The sequence below is a fragment of the Phalacrocorax carbo genome, chromosome 1, assembly GCF_963921805.1.
Source record: "Phalacrocorax carbo chromosome 1, bPhaCar2.1, whole genome shotgun sequence".
Lineage (NCBI taxonomy): Eukaryota > Metazoa > Chordata > Aves > Suliformes > Phalacrocoracidae > Phalacrocorax > Phalacrocorax carbo.
In genome coordinates this window covers 154,092,401-154,114,486 of record NC_087513.1, presented here as the reverse complement: position 1 = coordinate 154,114,486, position 22,086 = coordinate 154,092,401, and the positions used below count along the sequence as shown (strand labels likewise).

At 41.6% G+C, this 22,086-nt stretch overlaps 1 protein-coding gene across 4 annotated transcripts in view; it reads left to right on the top strand.

Annotated features, from left to right (window-relative positions):
* MYO16 (myosin XVI) overlaps window positions 1-22,086 on the top strand; it is a 418,633-nt gene that overhangs the window by 189,459 nt on the left and 207,088 nt on the right. For all 4 annotated transcript variants that reach the window (XM_064440435.1, XM_064440442.1, XM_064440450.1 and 1 more), the window contains exons 6-7: window positions 7,904-8,028; window positions 12,552-12,677. In XM_064440435.1, the coding sequence (XP_064296505.1) occupies window positions 7,904-8,028; window positions 12,552-12,677 (251 nt within the window). The remainder of the gene's footprint in view (window positions 1-7,903; window positions 8,029-12,551; window positions 12,678-22,086) is intronic.

Here is a 22,086-nt window from a genome sequence, read left to right as displayed (position 1 = left end):
CTGAAAGCAAAATAATATCTTGCTTGTCTGTTGTACAGTGAGTGTTTATGCACTAGCAGATTATTATGAAACCAAAAGAAAATAATCTGTTGTGAATTTTTTAAGAATGACTATATTTAAATAACATACCTACCTGAAGGTATAGATGGCTTTTCTTTTTTCTACTATGACATGGGTACAGAAAAAAAAAAGATTATTGCCTTTTGACAAAGTATTCTTTTTGTTTTTAACAATTCACTTTTTGAGGGGTAAATGAATTTAAAATAGCTGGTTGAAGGTTATTGATATTTGATGGTGATAGAGATTTCATGTACTTAATCAAAATCTTTTAAACCATTCCAAGCTGTGTGAATTATTAATCTGTTTTGTTCTCTGAATATTAAGGGGATCATATTCAAGTGTCTCAGGAAACTGTATATAGAGCCAAAATCATGTGCAAGTCCTATCCATTTAGGTAGGTTTTTTATGGTTTAAATTAGTTAAAATATTGTGCAGATTTCACAAAAATAGACTATGGTTTATTCAATTCTTACTAGCAAATTAAGCCTCACTTTTCAGCTGCAAAGTAGAAGGAATATATTTCTTTTTCTGCCTTGCAGCAGTAGATAGATTTAAAAAAAAAAAGTAGAAACTAAGGGTTAATACAGAATCCTACACTGAAGACAGTGTTTAACATCAGCCAGAAACAGTCAGCTCATAAAATATTACAGTAAGGAGAATTTCCTTGAAGCCAACAGTGAACAACATAAGGGAAATAACATGTGCCAAAAAAGCTGATTCAGAAAAGTAGTGGGCAAAGGATTAAGGAAAAATGTACTGTAAGACTGACACTATACAGTAATACAGAATGTGACAGGAAGATACACCCCAAAAATTATTTTGGTTTAAATTTAGAGTAATTTGACATGATTTGTAAGATCTGGTGTGGTGGGTTAGTCTCGGCTAAAAGCCAAACTCCCACCCAGCTGCTCACTCCCTCCCTCTCCTGAGCAGGACAGAGGAAGAAAAGAGAATGAGAAAGCTCATGGATTGAGATGAAGACAGGGAGATTCCTTACCAGTTACTGCCACAGGCAAAACAGGCTCCACTTGGGGAAAATTGCCAGTTGGGAAAGATTCAGATTCAGGTAGTGAGAAAAAGAGAGGCAAACATGAAACCCACACCTTTCCTCCCCCTTTCCCAGGCTTGACTTCGCTGCAGACTCCTCTACCCCCGCAAGCGGCGCGAGGGGGTGGGGGAGCTACAGGCAGTACGTAGCAGTTTCTCTCTGCCACTTCTCCCTCTTCACACTTTCCTCTGCTCCAGCGTGGGTTTTTCACAGGTACGCGGTTCCCTCAGGAACGTCCATCTGCTTCGCCATGGGTCCTCCATGGGCTGCAGGGAATCTCTGCTCTGACACCTGGAGCACCTCCTCCCCGTCCTCCTTCTCTGACCTTGGTGTTCCCTCAGCCGCTCTCCCTCTTCTTGTTCCCTCTTTGTCTCTGTCCACTGTTTCCTGCCCTTCCTTAAATACATTTTCACAGAGGTGCCACGCTTGGCCGACAGGCTCAGCCGTGTCCTGCGGTGGGTCTGCTGGAGCGGACTAGAACCATCTGTGGTCCACATGGGACAGGCCCTGGCATCTTCCCACAGAAGCCACCCCAGCAGCCGCACAGCTGCCAACACCCGGACGGTACCTCTGGTCATGTGTTTCTCAACGCTCTGGCAGTTATTATGAGAAGATCAAAATTAAAATCCAATTATGTGATTTTTTCAAGAGTTTTGTTATTAATTAAAAGAAGTGTTCAGAATATGTACACCAAGATGTCCTGACATTGAAGGTGTGCTACAGAAACCCTTAAAAAGACCTAGTAATGAAACAAGGGGGGAAAAAGAATCGCATAGTGTTTCTTCATTGCATTCAAGAAAAGCAACTGATACAGTTCAATATCATTTGAGAAAAGTACTGCTCTAGACTTCCGTATTTAAAACTGTGAAAGAATTTTCATAGACATCAAAGAATTATTGCTAACATACTACAGTAAGAACTGACTAAAATGTCAATACATACAGTTTGTTACCACTAAAGATCAGTGAACTTAAGCTAAAGCTAAATCCCTTAAGCTAAAACTAATATATTTTCTATTTTAGAACTGTATGCAACATGATCTTGATTTCTGCTTACAAATTTTCTATTAATAATATTGAAGCAGTAGGTTGACAGAAGAACAGGCAACCAAAACCAAGCAGCCTCAGGGTGTTTCTAAGATTTTTCACTCTGATTCTTGATGATGGAGAACCACCTACCCGTAAGATTATCACACACAAAAGATCTGTATATTTTCTCCAGAGAGCTGATTAACTGATGGTAGGGGTTAGGTGGTGGTGTTGCCAGTGAGAACAGGGGACCACATGACATGCTTCAATGGTCCCTTCAAGTCCTGAAAATGAAGCATCCAGAAAACATGACACATGGAAAATGTTGTCATTGAGAATGTCGATCCGTCTTCCTTTGGCCTTTGTGTTTTCTAATATAAGCTTGAACAAGCTGCCTTAATTTTTATATTTTCTAACCCTTGGGAAACTGACTTTGAAGTCTTTGACTTCTCTTAATATTTGTGTGTTTCCAACATGCAAACGTGTGGGTGTTTAAAAGTGAATTAAAGAAAAAGGTCCATCATATGGAAACATTTTGTTAGCCATATGTTTCTATCAAAGGGAAACCTTTAAACTCACTGTGCAGACTTTTGGCAATCGAATTAACATTTTAAGTTATCGTCAGTAGTTTATGGTCTCCTTTGTAACTGACACTAGAAGGAAAACAGGCATCTCCTTGGCCAACAGGCTCTGCAAAGATTTGAAAAAGATTGTGAGGAGGGCCAGAAACTGGGGGTGCCCTTTTAGTACCCTTTCAAAAATCTTACTGACGAAAAATCTAATTCTGTTACCATCAGAATTCATAATCTTTCATAGAATTCCTAAAACTATAACCTTTCTCAAGTCAGCAGAAAAATTGTCAGTGCCTGGAGTGCCCCCCAGGCCCTGCGACCTGCCCCCCACTGCCAGGGGCTTGGCTGCCTGTGCTCAAAGCCAGCTCTGATACGGCACAGCCATAACCTGGGAGCGTGGCTGCGAAAAGAGCGAAGTTGTGAGGCAGAGCTGGGAGAAGCCTTGTCATGGTCTTTCACCCATCCTTTGGCTCGGGAGGCACATTTAGGCTCAGGTTTTGCCTTTGGTCCTTGACTGAGGTATGCCCATGCCCAGCCACAAACCTTGCTGATCCCGACCCTGAGCCACCGACTTGTCTTCCTGGCTTCACCTGATTTGTCTGGATTTGTCACTCCAGGCTTTCCTGGCCGCCACAGGGCTCTTGGTTGGGCCTGATTCCCACCACCAGACCTGCTCCATTTTCTCGCTTGGCTACTGTGGGGCTGTGCCCTGGTTGGCAAGGATGCTGCCCTGCCTGCCCTGGGATCACCCTCAGCTCCGGGCTCCCTGGCACGTGTTGAGTAGCCTGCCTTTACGGCTCTCTCACAGAAACATCCAACCATAACATGCTAAGAACTCTCAGAGAAATCCTGAGTATAGAAAGACTGTATGTGATAAGCTCGTTTCAGACGTGTTGCTTATCGCAAGTAACCAGAGACGATGGTACACTTGTTTTGCTTTTGTGTTCTAGCATTGATATTACAAGTAAAATAATAAACATGCAAGACATATCAACAGATGAATCCTTTCCTATTATGTCTTGAGATTGTGCCAGTCTGTTAAAATAAATTTTGTTTCCTACAAGTTAAGAAGAGTCAGAGTTCATGTAACTAATTTTAGCTGGAAGGGTCATCAGCATCCTATTATAGAAGAGAAAGGGGAAAAAAGCATGTTTCACCAGGGTGGGAGACTTGTCACTCTGCTGTCTACATGAGGAGGAGATGGGAATCTCGTTTCTGGTAGCATTTTCAGGCTAGACGGACATAAACATCCTTCACTAAGCACATGTAATGATATCTTTAAAGGCAAAGAGGTAAAACCCAACACCAACAATCAGTCGGTACTTTTGCAGTGAATTAGAGCTCTCGGCCTCAGTAGATTTGCAAGTATAGAGTCTTTTGCAGGTACTGAAAACATTGGCTTCCCTTCTCAGGTAATAAATGTTGCTGAAATGTATGTGTTCATATGCTGACCTTTGACAATCAGATGTACATGATGCCAAGCGATATGCACAAGAGCACATCAAGAACAAGGTAATTTAACAAAATTAATGCTCTTTACAAAGCTGTCTAGTAAGCAGCCAGAAAAGTCCTTCTAAAACTTTAAGCAAATAAAGCTGGACAAAGCAACAGCCCCACCTGAATATTTTCATGAATGAAAATGAATGTTGCAAGAATGGTACCATGACTTTTTTTCCCTCATTGACTGATTGTGAACTCATCTATCCTATACTGCGCTGCACAGAAGAAAAATAGAAAGTCTGAACCGTGGTGTCCCCAGAATTACAGAAGAGCACAGACAGGCTCATCACACTTGGGCTGGAAAGAGCCTTGCTGCATTTACAGCTCTGTGCAGGAAGAGGAGATGCAGACAGGGTGAGAGGAGACTTAAGCAAGAGGAGAGGAGAGACTGGCTTCTCAAAGCTGCTGCAAGTTTTTAATGTACATTTGTGTTTGCAAGGCAAGAAGATACTGACCTCTCCTAAAGAGTGTAGAGCCCGCTGGAGAACGAGACGTGCCAGTTACAGAGAGAGCGGCTGCCGGGTGTGTGTAATGGGTATTTCCCAAAGGGCGCTTGAGCGTTTGGCTTTGTGCTGGTCACAGGAACAGGTGTTCCCCTCGCAGATGGAGAGGCTTCTCAGTACTGGACATGTCTGAGGGAAATATTTTCCATAGCAGTTCTCAGATCACTTTGCCATGTATTTCTTTACCGCTGCAAGTTTTTGAAACTTACTTTCCCTGTTTTTGTCTGTTTTTTACATTCCTTTGGGTCATCGGTTCTGTAACCATATGCCAGAGACGGTGAGACAGGCGAAGCATATGAAATGGCCTTGTCAGGTGTTCTTCTTCAACAGTGAGAAGTAAAATATTTTGTAGCTTTTAGGTTATGCTCCTGCCTGTCATCAGCGCTGATACTCATCACGAAATGCTGTGCCCTGCAGGGTCACTGCTGTTTTGCCTGTTCCTTCTCCATCTCATCTCCTGCAGAATTTGTGAGTGTGTAGCTCTTGTTCTGGTTTTACAGGGTATTTGGAGCATATTTTCCACCCTATGTCTTTCTTTTTGACTTTCCATTTTTTAAAATGTGAGTCTGTTCCCACAGGACGTGCCAATTTGGTTTTCTTCCTCCATTTATTCATGCTGGCTGTCGTCCCACTTCAGCTGAATATCTAAGCCACATTTCCCTTTTGAAGAGCAACGTGAAGGTCATTCTTTGATTCAGGCAGCAAGAGTTACTTACCGTATGAGTAACGTTCTGGTGTTCCACCTAAACTCATGAAAAGTATCGCTCCCTGGGGAGGGAGAGTGGACTCTCCAGAATTACAGACTTGATTAAGGGAAGGCAGGTACCGACCAGATCTCCTTGTCTGAGCCTCAGAGAATGATACATGTGCACACCTGGTGAAGCTGATTCTCAGCTCCCCGCCAGAGAAGCCTTCTCTCTGAAGCCTAGCAGTTCCCGAGTTCTTGGAATTCAAAACTCTGCAATCCTAAGATTTCAGTTTAGATTATTTTGTCATGTTTTCCTTCTATTTGCTATAAAGGCAGAGGAAGGGAACCTCTGCTGTTTCTGTGGCATTTCCAGAGCTCCTTTGGACATTTAAAAATGAAATCTGTGGAACATGTCTCTGTGGTATCTCATTTGCCAGGCTGTTTACTGCTGTTTCTTTAATCAAATGTGTATCGTTCCTTTATACAACAATTAGTTTGAAACCAGTAAAGCCATCTTGAGATTTACATAGCGTGTGCCTTTTGTTGCTGTGTACCATTGTTTGTGCATTTTCTCTGAGGTGATGGGTATAATTATATTTGTTATAGAACATACATAGCAATTCATGCAGCTGAACTCTATTCTTGATTCCTCCTTCAGGATGAGCAAAGTTAATCATTTTACTGTTGCAAATAGCAGGAAATAGGCAGAACCAGAAAGGAAAAAAGAGATTTAATTGATGCCATGTGGCACCAGTAATCTGTAAATATCATCAGGTAGTTTTAAGTCATTACTGTGAAATGTGATGCAGGCATAAAAACTTCAATCCTGACAAAATGAACACATTGCTTGTCAGGAGATACTCAGAACGTATGATGAAACGCACATTGTGTTCCAGTCTAGCAACTGTCTGGCAATAGGATGTCAGCACATTCCGCTTCTGGGCGGTTATCTAATTTAAGCCCTCAATATCATATGGATATATGCTTGTCCGAATTGTACTTATGCAAAAGGTGACAGGTTTTAGTCCAGATACAAAATCCACCTCAGTTTCTCCAGCTTAGGTTTATATTTGTGTTTTACATTTGGTGCAATTTAGTATCATTTAGGTGACAGGTGTGAAAATACAAGAATAAGTGACTGTGCCCAGCAAGGCAGTGTTCACACTCTGAACGTTTCACCTCTGAGCTGCAATGCTTAGAAGAGCTGCAGGCAACCAAAATTTGGAACATAAAGCAGTGGGTAGCGGGGCGTGTTAGAGAAAGAAAATGAGTGGGATTCTTTGCTGAACTAGATATAGTACACCCATTTATACGAGTTCCAGGGCAGGTTACAAGTAAGAGGCTTAAAATATGCTTCTACTCTGAAGCATGCTTCAGTTGTTTTAGTAATGTAAAAAGCTGCGAGAACTGTGAAGAGAAAACATAAAATGAATTGTTCAAGAAAAAGCACTTATGTTAAATACATATTAATTAAATTCCTTTTTATTATTTGTCACTTTTCAGCTCACTGACAAATGTGGAAGACTGACAAGAAATTATTTATTCATATGTTTTCTGTTATGTCATGGTCAGGGCAGAGGGGAAGGATTTTCTATATATATGGATGTAAGTGACCACGTGAAGCTAGGAGCAGTAGAATCAGGCCCTGAATTGTGGTTAGGTTTTCCAGTCAAACCACAGCCAGTTGCTAATTTAACCACTTAGCCATTTTGTTGTACCCTTGGTTTCTAATTTTAAGTCTCTTCAGAGTGGAGGCCATCCTTTCTTTTGGTTGTAGACTGCCTTGCTTATCTTCCTTTTAAAGCTGTCCTTTGACAACTGTTTCTTTCAGTAGCAATGCTGACACAAGCAATCCCACGCCCTTCATTCCTTTCATCCCCTTCCATTTGTTCCTGCCTCCATACCACATTTTCGCTTGGTTTATGGGGCCTTGCAATGGTCTAGCTCAGCTGGAGAACTAATCCTGGTGAAAAATAACCCAGGCAGATAAAGAAGTGTTGAGTTGTAATGTCTTTTGCTTAACTTCACGCTCTCGGAAGCGGTGGAGCCGACAGATTTGAGGGACTGGTCTGGGTGCTGTGAGGCAAACACAGGGCTGAACGAATGCAGCCAAAAATGGTTTTTCACTAAATAAGACCCAAAGACTTGAGTGGCTTCCTTAGAGCGTTTAATTTTTTTTTCCCATTCACATCTATTTTCACAGTCCCAGTGGATTTAATGATATTACAACTGCTTTACCTACAACGGCTCTTGCCAGTCAGTAGGGGATCAGGGCCGTTTATCTGATATTGCTGACTGACATTAAATCATCCAGGCAGTGACTGATAAATAAAGATATGAGTAAACTTGTTGGTAAATATAACTAAGAAACATATTCTATAAATATATACTGAAGTTTAATTAAACATTGATTAAGCCCTTACAAACCCAGAAAACAAAATCCTCTATCTGTTCTTCATTGGTGAATGGAATAGCAGAAGTTTTTTGTGCTTTCTTTTTTCCAGGCGTAGAGCTGAATTCGCTGCGCCAAATGAAGACACAGAGACCCACGGCAATGCTTACAGATGTCCGACAGCTCATATCAAGTGGAGGAAGTGTGAATCAAAAGAATGATGAAGGAGTTACCCTGGTGAGTGGAAACATGTAATGATCACCCTGTGAATGCGCGTGTGCTGCAGCTGTGGACCGGTGAGCCCGTTTGCAAGGCAGCTCTCTAAGAAGGGAAATGAGGGAACACAAGGTTTTGGTTCTCACCTGGCCTTTTGAAAATAGATACATGTCAATGCCACGCATGGTACAGGTTTTAAAGTAGGCAACATCTCTGCCTTAATGACAGCTTTCTTACTCTCAGCCACTGAATATGCAACATAAAAATTAATAACAAAAAAAATACAGGCATTGTAGTTTAGAACTGCAGCAGATACTTATGGTCTCTGACCCTCTGTGTATAAAAGAGGGCCTGAAACTTCACTCAGTGATTCCTGTTTTAGGCTCATACCTTCTGGCTGAACCAGGCTAAAACACTGTTTCATGAAGCTAATCCCATCCTGATCCAGTGTAATGAAGCATCCACCGTACCAGTGGATAAGTGTTCCTTCTTCCAAATTTGCACTTTATTTGTAGTCACTGGGCCTCATTATACTTTTTTCTGCTAATAGATCTTCTACTTCTTTGTTTTTTTTCAGGATCACTACTTCTTCAGCTGTCAAATAATTTTAAAATTAATGTAATAAAATAATTTTAAAATAGATGTGTTCTTCCCTAGATAGCATATCTGTGGAATGATCTCTTTGCATATAAAGTCTTCAATATTATTATCAAGCAGTAAATGGCCATCAGCAGCATTAAGATATTTAATAGCTTTTAAAAATTATTTTCTGTTGTTCGGCAAATACTGTACTAAAATAATTAGAAGGGCATGTATTACTGAATGTTTTTGTTATTATTATTATTTCAGGATTTATGCTGAATTACATTGCATGATACAGAATTAATAGACTGAATCATTAGTACCTAATTCCATATTTTAATACCTGTGGAGTGTTTAAACTACAACTGAAAAAGCGAGCAGCCTCATATCTGGGGTTGTTGAATCCAGCCACTGGGTCTGTCTCTACAGAAAGCTATGACTTTTGGGGTGACCACCCCAACGCAGTTAACTGTAGTTAAAAAAAAGAGGGAAGCAGAGGAGGGATGGGAAGAAACAACACAACTTTAAGTTGAATTCATAAAAGTGTTAATTTAACTTCCAGTTTTCTGATGGATGGCCGAGCCCAGAGAGTTGTGGTGAACGGAGCTAAACCCAGTTGGTGGCCAGTCACAAGTGGGGTTCCCCTAGGCTCAGTGTTGGGGCCAGTCTTGTTTAATATCTTTATCAATGATCTGGAATCAGGGGACTGAGTGCACCCTTAGCAAGTTTGCAGATTACACCAAATTGGTTGGGAGTGTTGATCTGCTTGAGGGTAGGAAGGCTCTGCAGAGGGACCTGGACAGCCTGGATTGATGGGCCGAGGCCAATTGTATGAGATTTAACAAGGACAACAGCCAGGTCCTTGGGGAAGAGTGGCTGGAGAGCTGCCTTGTGGAGAAGGACCTGGGGGTGCTGGTTGACAGCTGGCTGAACATGAGCCAGCAGTGTGCCCGGGTGGCCAAGGCAGCAACAGCATCCTGGCTTGTATCAGGAATAGTGTGGCCAGCAGGAGCAGGGCAGTGATCATGCCCCTGTGCTCGGCACTGGTGAGGCCCCACCTTGAGTACTGCGTTCAGATTTGGGCCCCTCACTACAAAGACCTGAGGTGCTGGAGTGTGTCCAGAGAAGGGCACCAAAGCTGATGAGGGGTCTGGAGAGCAGGTCTTGTGAGGAGCAGCTGAAGGAGATGGGGTTGTTTAGCCTGGAGAAGAGGAGGCTGAGGGGAGACCTTATTTCTCTCTACAGCTACCTGAAAAGAGATTGTAGTGAGGGGGTTGTTGGTCTCTTCTCCCAAGTAACAAGTGATAGGACAAGAGGAAATGACCTCAAGTTACGTCAGGGGAGTTTTAGATTGGACATTAGGAAATTTTTTTTTACTGCAAGAGTGGTCAGGCATTGGAAGAGGCTGCCCAGAGAGGTGGTGGAGTCACCATCGCTGGAGGTGTTCAAAAAAACATGTAGACGTGGCACTTCAGGGCATGGTTTAGGAGACATGGTGGTGTTGGGCTGAAGGTTGGACTTGATGATCCTAGAGCGTTTTCCAAATGTGCTGGTTTTGGCTGAGAAGGGGTTAGTTCTCTTCACTGTATTCCTGTGGTAGTCACGGACCTTTCCAGCTTCCCGGGCTCTGCCGCGTGGCAGGGGGGGCTGGGAGGGGCGGGGCCATGGTGGGGGCGGCTGACCCCGACTGGCCAATGGCAGGTTCATTCCATACCATGTGACTCCATGACCAGTACATTGAGGGGGGGGCAGCTGGTGCGCAGGGGGGGCAGTTGTGGCTCGGGGACTGGCAGTGTCGGGTCGGTGGGCAGTGAGTGAGTGAGTGACTGCGTCATGTGCAGTTTCTTTTCCCTTCATTCATTCCCCTTCCCCCCTCTCCTCGCCCTCGGTTTTGCGCCTCTCATTGGTTTCTTTTCCATTGCATTTTTTTGTTGTTGTTTTATTTTAATTATTAAACTGTTCTTATCCCGACCCATGAGCGTTACCCTTCTGATTCTCTCCCCTCTGCTACCGGTGGGGGAGTGAGCGAGCGGCTGTGTGGGGCTGAGCTGCCGGCTAAACCACGACACCAACCTTAATGATTCTATGATTCTATGATACATTTGAGCTAAGCTGCTAAATCACAGTAAAATGTGAAGCTGATTCTATTGTACTTTACTGTTATTGCTACTTCAGTCTGAACTGGCTTAGGTAAATTGAGTTATGAACTTACCTAGCTAGCATTGTATAAAACCTTTTCTGTAGTTAGCTGGAATAGTTGAAATGCATGTCTAAAACGTGTTCAACAATACTGCAGATACTAGGAGAAAAACACTGTGGATAGTCTTGGTTTTCTTATTTGCTTGGTGGGATGTGGACAATGGGGAGATTTTTTGCATGAACAATTTTTATGGTGAACTTTGGTTTTTTTAAACTTCTTCCATAGTCTTGCAACAAGTAGCTACAGAGTGGATCATTTTGTTTTTGTTTGAGATTTCTATTACGTGGAACTTCTGTCAGACAAATGGGTGGGAAATCCAGCATTTGTTCAACTGCTCCGTCTCTATTCATGGGTGTGGAGTCGGCAAGTCTGTGATAGCTGTGTGTGCATCAGAGGGTTCTGGGAATAGTTGTTTGTTGCTCCACATCCATCTGTACAGAGAAAACAACAACAAATATCTCAGTTGTAAGTAGCAAATGAGATTTGTTTTCTCTTGATGGAATGTATCTAAGACTGTGTGCAAGTTGAGATGAATCAGGCAAAATACTGATGCCGTATATGCACAAATACTCATCGATTCATAGCACATACATGTGTGTATATACAATACAGACACAGAATGATATATGGCAAAATTAATTTTCCTGCTAAATTATCATAATTTAATTTTTAATAATCAAATAGTACTTTATTTTATGATTTTTCATACTTAAATAATTTAATAAAGTAATATATTTATTTGAAAGATTTCAGTCATAAAATATTTCCTTTGCCCTGTGAGCTTTTAAACTACTTTAAAATAGCACTTGTCAAATTGATGTCCAAATAGAAATTGTAATTTCTTCTGTTAAAACAGAAATAAAGCTGAAGCTATGCCAAATTATGGGAAAACTTTGAGGGTTTTGTACATTTGAAATTAGAACATATGTAGCGTCCAGAGCGGGTGTTCTGCCCCCAGGGCGGGGGTATTCTGCCTCCTTTCCAGGGGAAGATTTTTTGTGAGCTGTGATGTGTTTCATTCCTCTGCATCGAGGATGTTCACAGACAAAAACTGTGTGCGTACTCTGCCGGGGCAGCTGAACCAGAAATAGTAAATAAGGCAAATAATATCCTGGACTCTGGTTTTGGAGTCTCCTATGCTTATAGTGACTTTGGAACGACACAGTTCTAGTAACAGGCTTACTGCGAAGACCTTTTTCTTGGCATTAGCCTTTTATTTTGATCCTCAAGAAAATAATCTCTTTGGCTAACATTGCTTCAATGGAGAAAAAAGTCATCTAGTTGGGCTACGTGATTTGGGGATCCAGGTTACCACCTACAATCTCAGTTCTCCATTTCTGCAGTCTTCCTGAGCCCTGCCCTTACTGGCCATCATGGGAGTTGACTCCTTCTAACCAGGGGCGAGAAATTGTATCGTGCCAATTTCCAAATGCAAATTTGTCCCATTTGCTCCCAGAAGTGGAGGGAATGTTCAAAATCATAGCAGAGAGCCATAGGAATATAAACACCACTAAATTAACCCGGATCAATCTGGTCATGTGAAATATGTGCCTCAACATACAATTAAGTATATAGGGAAGCAATGCAAGTCAAAGAAATAAAATCTCTGTGGTTCAAAATTGAGAAAGCATCTGTTGTGACTGGTTTTGTGCTGCAAACTCAATGTGCTTGGTTTGGTTGTGTGTTAATGAATTCCTTTTGGAGGAAAGTAGGGTCAGTAGTCCTGAGGTCTTTCAACTATTAAGAGACTTTTATATTTCAGCTGCACGTGGCCTGCGCTAATGGATACAAGAATGTTGTATCTCTGATACTGGATCATGGGGCTGATCTCAATGTAGTGGATAATCAGTACTGGACACCCCTACATTTAGCTGCCAAGTATGGACAGGTAAGGCACGATTTTAACCTGCTTCTCTTTTCTTTGTGATAGTTTTCTGCAGCAGTAGCAAATGCTTTCAAGTCAGGGAGACTACTCTGGTTTTAATGTGAAAAGCTTACACATTTCTGTAGTATAGGTGGCACCTCAAATGACAGAGATCATTGGAGAATAGACATTGTAAAGCTATCAACCCAATACAGCTCATTAAAATCAATCCACCATCAACAGCAGTTTGTCTGCAACGAACATTAATTTGCACTGAAATTTGAAAGGGAGCCAAAAGAAGCACTTTTGTCCATTATCTTCTGGTATTCTGATGTCAAACTCTTATTTTTAGCTTTTTTATTTATTTTTCTGGGTATATTTCTGCGAATGAATGCCCAGGATCCACTTAACACAGTAGACGCGTTCAGAGTCTTCCTGTCACTGAGATGCGGAAGGGCGCCCTGAGTTTGGGATCTGGAGACCATGCCTAACCGTGACTTGTCCCTCTGAACACCCCACCTTTTCGCATTTCCTTCATCCTCGCTCTCCCAGGACATGCTCAGTGCACTTTTGTTATGGTCTGACCACTTCAGGAAGCTCCCCACAGCTCCCACTGACCCACCTCTGGCTTGCAAATCACCACTTACCCACAGCTACCTCCGAAAACCTCTCTGAAGCACCCTAGCTCAGCCTCCGGCGTTCCTGCCCGTTCTCCTCTCGGGTCTCTGCTGCAGCTCCTGGGAAACTCGTCCCTTCCTGTCTTTGTCTTCCACCAGGAGGGGCTGGGCCTCCTCTGCCATGGGCACAAGACTGAGCTTCCCAGTGCTGCTCTGAATGCAAATTGCTTTCTTCTGTTCAGGCTCCTGCGGATGGCAGGGATATCCCTCTCGCCACTGCGGATGTAGGTGTCCTGAGTTAGTCAGCAAATGCAGCGAACTGTAGCTGCCAAGCCATTCCCCTCTTTCTTTGGTACTTTGCCATCCTGTAATGCCTGTTTCTATATCGCCACCAACCGTGCTTTTAAACATAACTCAGAATGGCAAAAAGTTGTGGATCCTAAACAGGCCTCTGGTTTTCTTTTTTATTTTCTAATAAATATAAACAAAAAAGCCCTTATGGACTTGGGCTGGAGGATGAACTCCATAGTTAGATAATCTTAATTCTGTTTCAGATCTCCGTGCGGACAATCACATTCATTTAGCTGAATCTCTAGCCAGGGATTGAGGAGAACTAGGATTTTTGTTCATGTCTGTTTCTGGTATCTCAGCTGGGTTTTGGTACTCTTGTGAGTAAATTACAAGAAGAAGGTGCTGAGATAGAAGGGGTGGGATGCAGCTGACTTTACTACACCCTTAGTGATCGGAATATGAAGCCAAGGTTGTTTTTTGGTGGAGTTTTCTTCTTTTTTTTTTCTTTTTTGTTTGTTTGTGTTTTAGTCTTTCACTGCAGGTGATCTCCATATTAAGGTTTAAGGAGTAAACACCCAAACCTGCGTCTCCCTTTATGTCTCAGATGACAATCACAGTGATTCTTACTGTTCCAGGAGTTTTTGGTGAGAAACCAGGGACCAGTTGTGCTACTCACTGTGCAAGCACTGTGGGTACACGTGGAGGAAGGCAGATGAAGTAACATTGCACACTTCCTCACCTGCACAAAGGCAAATATCTTGCCTTTGTAGTGTTAATGAATAACACAATTTGGAAATGCCTTATTATCATTATAGATAATTTGCCATCTTTATTTAGGAGATAAATTCAGTTTTCATATGGATTCCATTTGTAAGAAACAAGTAAAACATTTAAATTCTTTTATAGGGGGATTTATTACACATCAAGGAAAGTATTTCATCCAGTAGCTGAACCATTGGGGTGGTTTTTAAATTTCCTTTTTTATTATGATAAATTTGAAACATCTTTAGCCTTAGTATGAAGTCCTGTGCATATCATATTTATAATTCCATTTTGCATAATTAATTATAAATAAATATAAGCATTGTTACAATTTTGGGAAAAAGTAGTAGGGCAGAATGGGAATAACTTTAGTCAAGACATGATTTGGATAGTCTATTTTAAATTAAAATGTATTTATGAGGGAATACTTATATTTTAGCCAAAAATATTAATGTTGCCTGAGCAAGTCATTAACACAAATTCGGGACTCCATCCCTTACGGTTTCACCCTCTTGTAACATATTTGTGGCAGGCTTTTTTAAAAAGTCTCACTTGGAAAAATCGCTACAGTGTTAAATCTGTATATGCCACTAGGTGACTGTAAAAAATTCTATTTTGTTTTAGGTTGATGTTCTTTTCAGTTCTGGAGAGGATTTCTTTCCTTTGAGGAATGTAACTGAACAGAAAAGCAGCCTTTTCTTGTCTTGTGTCTAATAAGCCATGACCCTTTAAAGCCTGGTCACAGAAGTTTCAGAAAGCCAGTTCTAAACCGTTGCTGTTCAGTAGTTTACCAGCACCGGGGCTGCAATTCCCGCAGCCAAACCCCATGCAACAGGTGATCAATATTACATTCCAAGGGTCATGAGGACTGATAGCTTTTCCAGTTTATAAAATACCTACAAAATTCTTAGTAATTCAGGTACATTTTTCACTTGCGGCAGCTGCTTACCTTAATCAAATGCAATTGGGTTGGTTATACAAATGACACATTTAGTTTTTGAACTATTTTATGTCACAGACCTTACGTACATGCAGTTTGCGTATTAGCTTATGAAAAAATTTAGGAAGTGATAGTCTTATGAAGAAATTGTTAGGTTGTTTTAGAGTGACTCCCAGACTCAGTTGAAGGACCTGAGCTCTACACATACACAGTTTTATGTTTGCAGATACACAAAATAGAAAAAATGAAACTAAATAGACAAATAAAGAGACAAAATGGAAAAAACCCAACAACCATATTTGGCTATTTGTAAGACCATAACAATACAGGGATGGTACCAATTTACTTTACCTGGAAAAGAAAAAAAAGAAGAATCTACTGAAGTTTAAAATTTAGAGTGAGAAAATTTGTTTTGCATCTGTACAGGGGGGAACCTGTAAAGAATAAAGGTGCTGCAAGCTTCTTGTTACAAATCTCAAGTTGTAAATTAATAGACAACATAGGTGTATTACAGAAAGCTTCCTGGTCTAACGTTCACCGTAAATTATATGATAAATGATTGGAGCAAAGACACATTGTCCTGAGCGAGCTAAGCGTGTGAAGGGCATCACACCCACACCTTCTAATCAAACCTGGCTTTGTAGAGACACCTCAATAATGGCAAAACCAGTTTTATTTAGGATGGGATTCTTCTCAACTAAATTTAGCCAACTACAGCTTAAGTACAGAGGTAAAGCTTTGTCTTATTTAATGTGAAGAATCGCCTCTAGGGTGCAATTCAGATAAATCCAGGAGGTGCATTTAAAACAGGTGGGATGAATCATTACTTAGAGGACTGGCCCTCCCTGATTACAGAGGTCCTGGGCACTGGCCTATGTTAGAGGTCGAACCTGAACATTTTAAAATTCTACAGGAGGGATCCAGACCAAAGTGCGGGGCAAAGGGGCCAAACGGTGGGTCAGCAGCCCACTGGGTGTGCTGGATCTCCCCAGCCACCATGAAGGGGGCATGGAGTGGATGCCTTACTCAGACAGCGTAAAGCTGCACAGAGTGACTCTTACAGAGGGAGTAGAGACAAATACTTACAACAATACCCACCTTATCAAAAGCAAAACATGGCAGTAGGCTGTTGCATTGTTTCCAAACAGGGGATAACTAAGAGTTTTCAGTGCCAGTGTGTATTGTCTGATGTTAAAAGAAGAAACTTGTCTTTACGTATATTTGTAAAGAAAAGTAGTCTTATGGATAAATTTACCATCTAAAATTTGCTAGAATAGTATTAGTCCAAATATTGAAAAAGAGCTTGGGCGAATGACAAAGGAATTGTTCAACTGGTGCCAGAGTGTGTGGATCCAGGGCAGAAGACCTTTCTTGTAAAGGAGTACACGATATTAGTAGTGAGTCTGAGGGTTACGTACAGGATATGCCATAGTACAGAATAAGGCAACTGGGGGCACTGCCTGAAGGTCAGTCTCTGCGTTTGTAAGGTGAGGCTCTGCTTTGCAGGAACAGATTATGTTACCGATGGGTGCAACAGACTATTAACTGAAATACTACCAGCTGCAAACATTAAAAAATAATGGTAATAGCCTTAAAAAAAGGGCATATTTTAAAGCAAGGTTATTCTGAGTTTCTAGGACTGTTGTCATTCCCCCCCCTGTAGCTATCAGGGCAAAAGCAAGTTTTTATTTTTAATGTACATTGAGAGTCTAACATTATGCTAAAAATGGTTGTTATTGAGGTATTAAGATCAGAGTTGCTTACCTTAATAATTTTACCACAGTAAAATGATGGAATATAATAACATCTTCAACACACATGCAAATTTGCATCAGATATACAGAAAAATCTATTCAGAATGAGATTATGAGGGCAGCAAAACAAGCTTTGAAGAAGAAATTAGAATATGCCAGGGTTGCCCATGTAAATTTAACAGGGCTTTTTGGGCATATACGTTCTTAATACTGTTGTTGATGGCAGTTTGAACTTCCTTGTCTCATTCACATGCATCTATGTGGCTGCTGCCTGTGCGCACCGGAGCGGGGCACGCATCGTCACTTGGGCACCACACCACCCACGCTGGCACTGACGCCAGCTGCGGAAGGGCGACTGGTATTTCTCAGGCTGGCCCCCTAATTTGAATTTAGGACAGCAACCACTTTGTGAGCAGCCAGTAACCTGGCATTGGTAGCGCTGTCCCCGCTGGACAACATCCAGGCTGCTGTGATCAGGGAAGCACACGCTCGCCCGCCCCGTGGTGGGAATAGGCTGCAGCTCTGACGTTTGCCTTGGGTACCTTGGCACGATTCCCAGGCACAAGCTGTTTCTTTGTTATTTATCACAGAAATGCTGCCTTTCAAACCAGCTATCGGAGAGATGCAGGTCGGAGCTGCCTCGCCAGTAGCTTAAACACTACCTCTCCCAAAATTTCATCCCTGGGGGATGCTGCCTACGTCTAAACTGTTAAATTGCTAAATAAAAGAAGGCTAGAGATTAAGCCGGGCAACACTCTGGCTCCCATTCATACTGTTTAGAGCTAGTTTCCTCCATAGGAGATTAGTCTTGTTTGTAGAGAGCTGGTTCTAGTGGCCCAAATCAGAGCCAGGGACAGAACTAACAGTTAAGCAGTGTGGATTATACGGGATACTTAAGCTTACTCCACTGCACTCTCTTACTTAGTGAGACAGATTTAGCCTCTGGCTTTGAGGTTTAACAGTTTAATGATGTAAAAAAAACCAACCCAAAAAGATAATTATTGAACTCCTGACTGAACCTCTCCAAGAATAACTCCTGCACTAGCAAGGATTTCCCATCAATAAATTAGAAATATCCCAAATATATAAAAATAGTCTAGTGATCTCAGATGCCTAGCTCATGTTTCTGAGCATGCTGTATACATCCTGTGTCATTTCCAAAATTAGTCTGTGAAACTGCCATTCTCTAAGTATGTTCTCCCTTAATGCACATTTGTTTGGCTTGTTTGCTTGGTCTGAACGATACCCCTCTGTCTCGTTAGTTCATCCAAACACAGCATTTTTTTCAGGTCATAGAAGGGATTCTGAGCTTCTGGCTGAAGTCTGAGAGAACACACTTTCTTACCATGGGATCCAATTTGCTCATCGTTACCAAAACACATTAGTCATTTGACTCAGCTATGAACCGTAGTTTCATTTTCTTTTCTCTAAGTGCATGGTGACCCCAAATAAAAAAAAATCCACACAGATCATTAGAACATGCTTCAATGAAAAGGGGATTCCTGAACTCGTTGTAGGAAACTATATTTAACCTCATTCAAGTTTGACCATTGCCATAGCAGCTCCTTTGGAGGCAGTTTCTGGACTTCTGCACATTGAACAAATGTCTTCAATGAGAAGAGCCTAAAGAAGGGGGTGCTTGTTCAGTATTTCAAAAAGAATAAATAGAGTATAGTCACTCAGGGAATACATATTTTCCCTGTCAAGCAGTTGGAATCTTTCATTTATGGCCACAAAATCCACTAGAAGATGTTTTATCCAGGCATATCTCACCCCCTTTTCCTTAGTCTTTTTGTTCATCTTTGGCACGCGTGACTGTACTCAGGTAGAAGAGCAGCGTTTCCCTTCGGGTCAGATTACACTCATTTTCCTCAGGCTGAGAGACCACTTTGGGATTTCTGCCTGTGATATCTTTCTCTCACTCTCAATATATTCAGGAGGTTTCTGTAAATGATTTAAATGCTAATTGTGGGTTCAGAACACTAAGGCAAGAAAAGCTACGTTCACACAACACCAAATGATAAGAAAACAGATTTACAAGTTTGAGCTTCTTAGACAGACTAGGGGCAATCTCAATTTACAAAACTGCTATAAAATTCTCAGTGTTCACATGCATCTTTTTAAAGCTGGGCTGTGCACAGACTACACTATATATTTATTTGATTATTGCAGGATCTCAGTGATCAATACAAATTTCATTTTCCTTGAAATACCAACTGTAGTAACTTTCTCTCATATATGTACATATAAATACATATACATATATATATATAAAAACACAGGAGGCATATATGAAAACGGAGTCTAATAAGACTGTTCAGGCACAAACTTTGAGAAGTGCCAGAATTATGATCCTCTCTGTGGTATTAATATATAACTCGTAGGAACATAACTTATAAACATCTTTAATCACAAGATCACATAATATTTTCCCCAATTAATTCTACTTTTTTCTCTGTCTCATTTCCTGGTGTATTGAAAAATAGAAATGTAGGTTTTCAGTCTTGAAGTAAAGACCACTGAAGTCTTTACTTCAACTGTAGAAAAACTTTTAAGTAAACTTTGCCACTTGCTTAGATGGCTGAAAAGAATATTAGGTTGTCCTTTGTTACCTGAAATATTCCAGAGGTTTACAAGGCGTGCTCTTAGGTTAAACACGCAGACTGCAGGAAGGTAGTGGTGGTGCCTGGGGAGCCTGGGTTCCATTCCAGGCTCTGGGTATGAACAGACAGAGACTTTACGGTTCCTTCCTCCCACACGTAACCTTATTTGTCCCATTGCCTCCAGTCTGTTCCATTCTTGCCTTTATTCTGTTGCCTTGTTGTCCCATTCATTTGCCTGGCTTCATGTCCTTTCTATATGCATCCTACCCCAACCCTCATTTCCTTGCACAGCCAACTTCTGCCCCTCCTCCTCTCCCTGAGTCTCATCCAAGCTTTCTCTTTCCTCTACTTTGGCTTCACGCCAGCCTTCCTGCCCTTCTGTTATACTTACCCCTTTTCCCCACTTGCTCACAGTCCCAGTCTCCCTGTTCATTTTCATGTTTTTTCCTCGCCATGTCACTTTCTTCTTTCTTTTTCTTTTTCTGCTTACTCTGTCCCTACCTACATCCTGGCTCCTTGCCACATCTCTCCTCTTCCCTTTCACTTCATTTATTTCATGCTGTTAGTCCCAAAGTCCAGCATTTTATCCATGCTCTGTTCTATTTGTTCCCCTCCACTCTTTCTACCCTGCTGCTTGTCTCATTCCTGCAACCTACTTTTTCTAATCTGTTCCACTTTGCTGACCACAGGTGGTTATGGCCCCCTTTTTCTCCACTGAAGCTGGAAAAATATCTTCCTCATCCATATGTTATTGAGGAGGCAGACCTGTAATGAGTTCCGGGCATCATTTCCTGTGTCTAGAGCAGAGCTGTGGGTCAGATTTGCAATCACAGAGAAAATGCTATTTAGCTTCTGAACGATATTGCTCTTCTTCAGGGGTTTACATATGAAACTTTGGGAGTTTAAGGGAGACTCGGCCTTCTAAGGCTCACTATTATGTAATGGTGAACAAATATATGGTCTTCAAAACTCGATTCACAGTAACGCTACTAGTTAGAGAATCACTTTACTCCCAAATGTTGGGAGTCTCTGTCTTGGGATTTGCTTTTGTTTGTTTCACTCCCAGTAGCTTAAGTGAGTACAGGTCCCCAGCCTGCACTTTTCTTCTCAATGTCCTTGGTGCCTGGTGAGGTGCTGGTTATCACCCCGTTCCACTAGTTAAATACGTTTCTCCAGTGTTATTCTAAGCAGCTTCTTACTCGATGACTTATCTGATCTTTCGTATTCCATCTGCTGAACAGATGGCTCGCATGAAGTTACAGCACTTCTATCACAGAAGCTTAGCAACGGTAATAACGGCAATAATAAAAATTGAAACTACGTCCCTGATTTTTATTTTCTTGTTGCAAATCTTTTAAACATCCAGGTGGATGTTTAAACAGAGCCACTGATACTGGTTAGACTAACATTTAGGCCTATGGTGGACCAGACTAGCAAGGGTGGGCCCTTTGATTTATCCATTATAATCTCAAAACTGCCTTGTAAGCATCTGGTGGCTATGATTTTTTTCAAGGTTTGAAATTTGGCTACATTTTGACAATTTTCCAAATGGACGATGACATGGATATTCTCAGACCACGGAATTCATCTTCAGCCTGATACAAAGCTTTCAAATCATACATTGGAGCTCACAAGCGTCAATCAGTGTATCTTCCCACACCCTGCTCCCAGAAGTACTTCATTTTGGGTTGATTTATTTTTCTGCCTGATTTAAAAAAAAATAAATCATAAGCACTCGCAGGCAGCAATCTTAGCAAACTGCCTAACAAAAATCACACGGTGACGTAAACATGCAGTTTTCCAACCCAGTGAAGTAAAGTTTAGCCTTATGAGCAATTGAAAACCGGTTCTTATGAGGGCAGATGCAGGGCATCTTACTCAGTGGTAAAGACTGGAGGTAATAATGGTGTAACCAGTGGTACTTTGTGTGTCCTGCCAGGGGTTTTGTTGTGTTTAGTGAATAAGCACCTTAGATATTAAAATAATACTCGGGGATTTCACTGTTTCGCATACTATTGTGAGGTTGATGGTCCAAAATAATACTGACTTTGATCTAAGGTTGCTGATCCACTGGTTTCCTATTATATGGCTGTGTCTCACTGTGGATGAAAGCGTGCTGGGGGACCATATCCAGAGAAACCTGAGAAGTCACAGCAGGTGGAAGGAAATTGCAGGAAGAGAGTGGAAAGGCCTTAGACAAAGAGAATTGAGGAAGGGATGTCAAGAGGGAAAAGAAGAATAGTGTTGTCCCATAAAAGGGCAGAAGAAAACAAGTTGGGGAGATACACGTAAGGAGCTGGGAGTTTCAGATACAGGAAACAGAGAAAAAAGGGCCTGAGGAGCAAGAAATGACTGGGGGTGGAGGGGTGTGTGCAAAAGATGGGTGGTGAACCAGGTCACTGAGGACAGTAGGAACTGTGAAGCTTTGAAGCAGAAGGAGAGGAGTGGAGAGAAATGTTGGTTTTG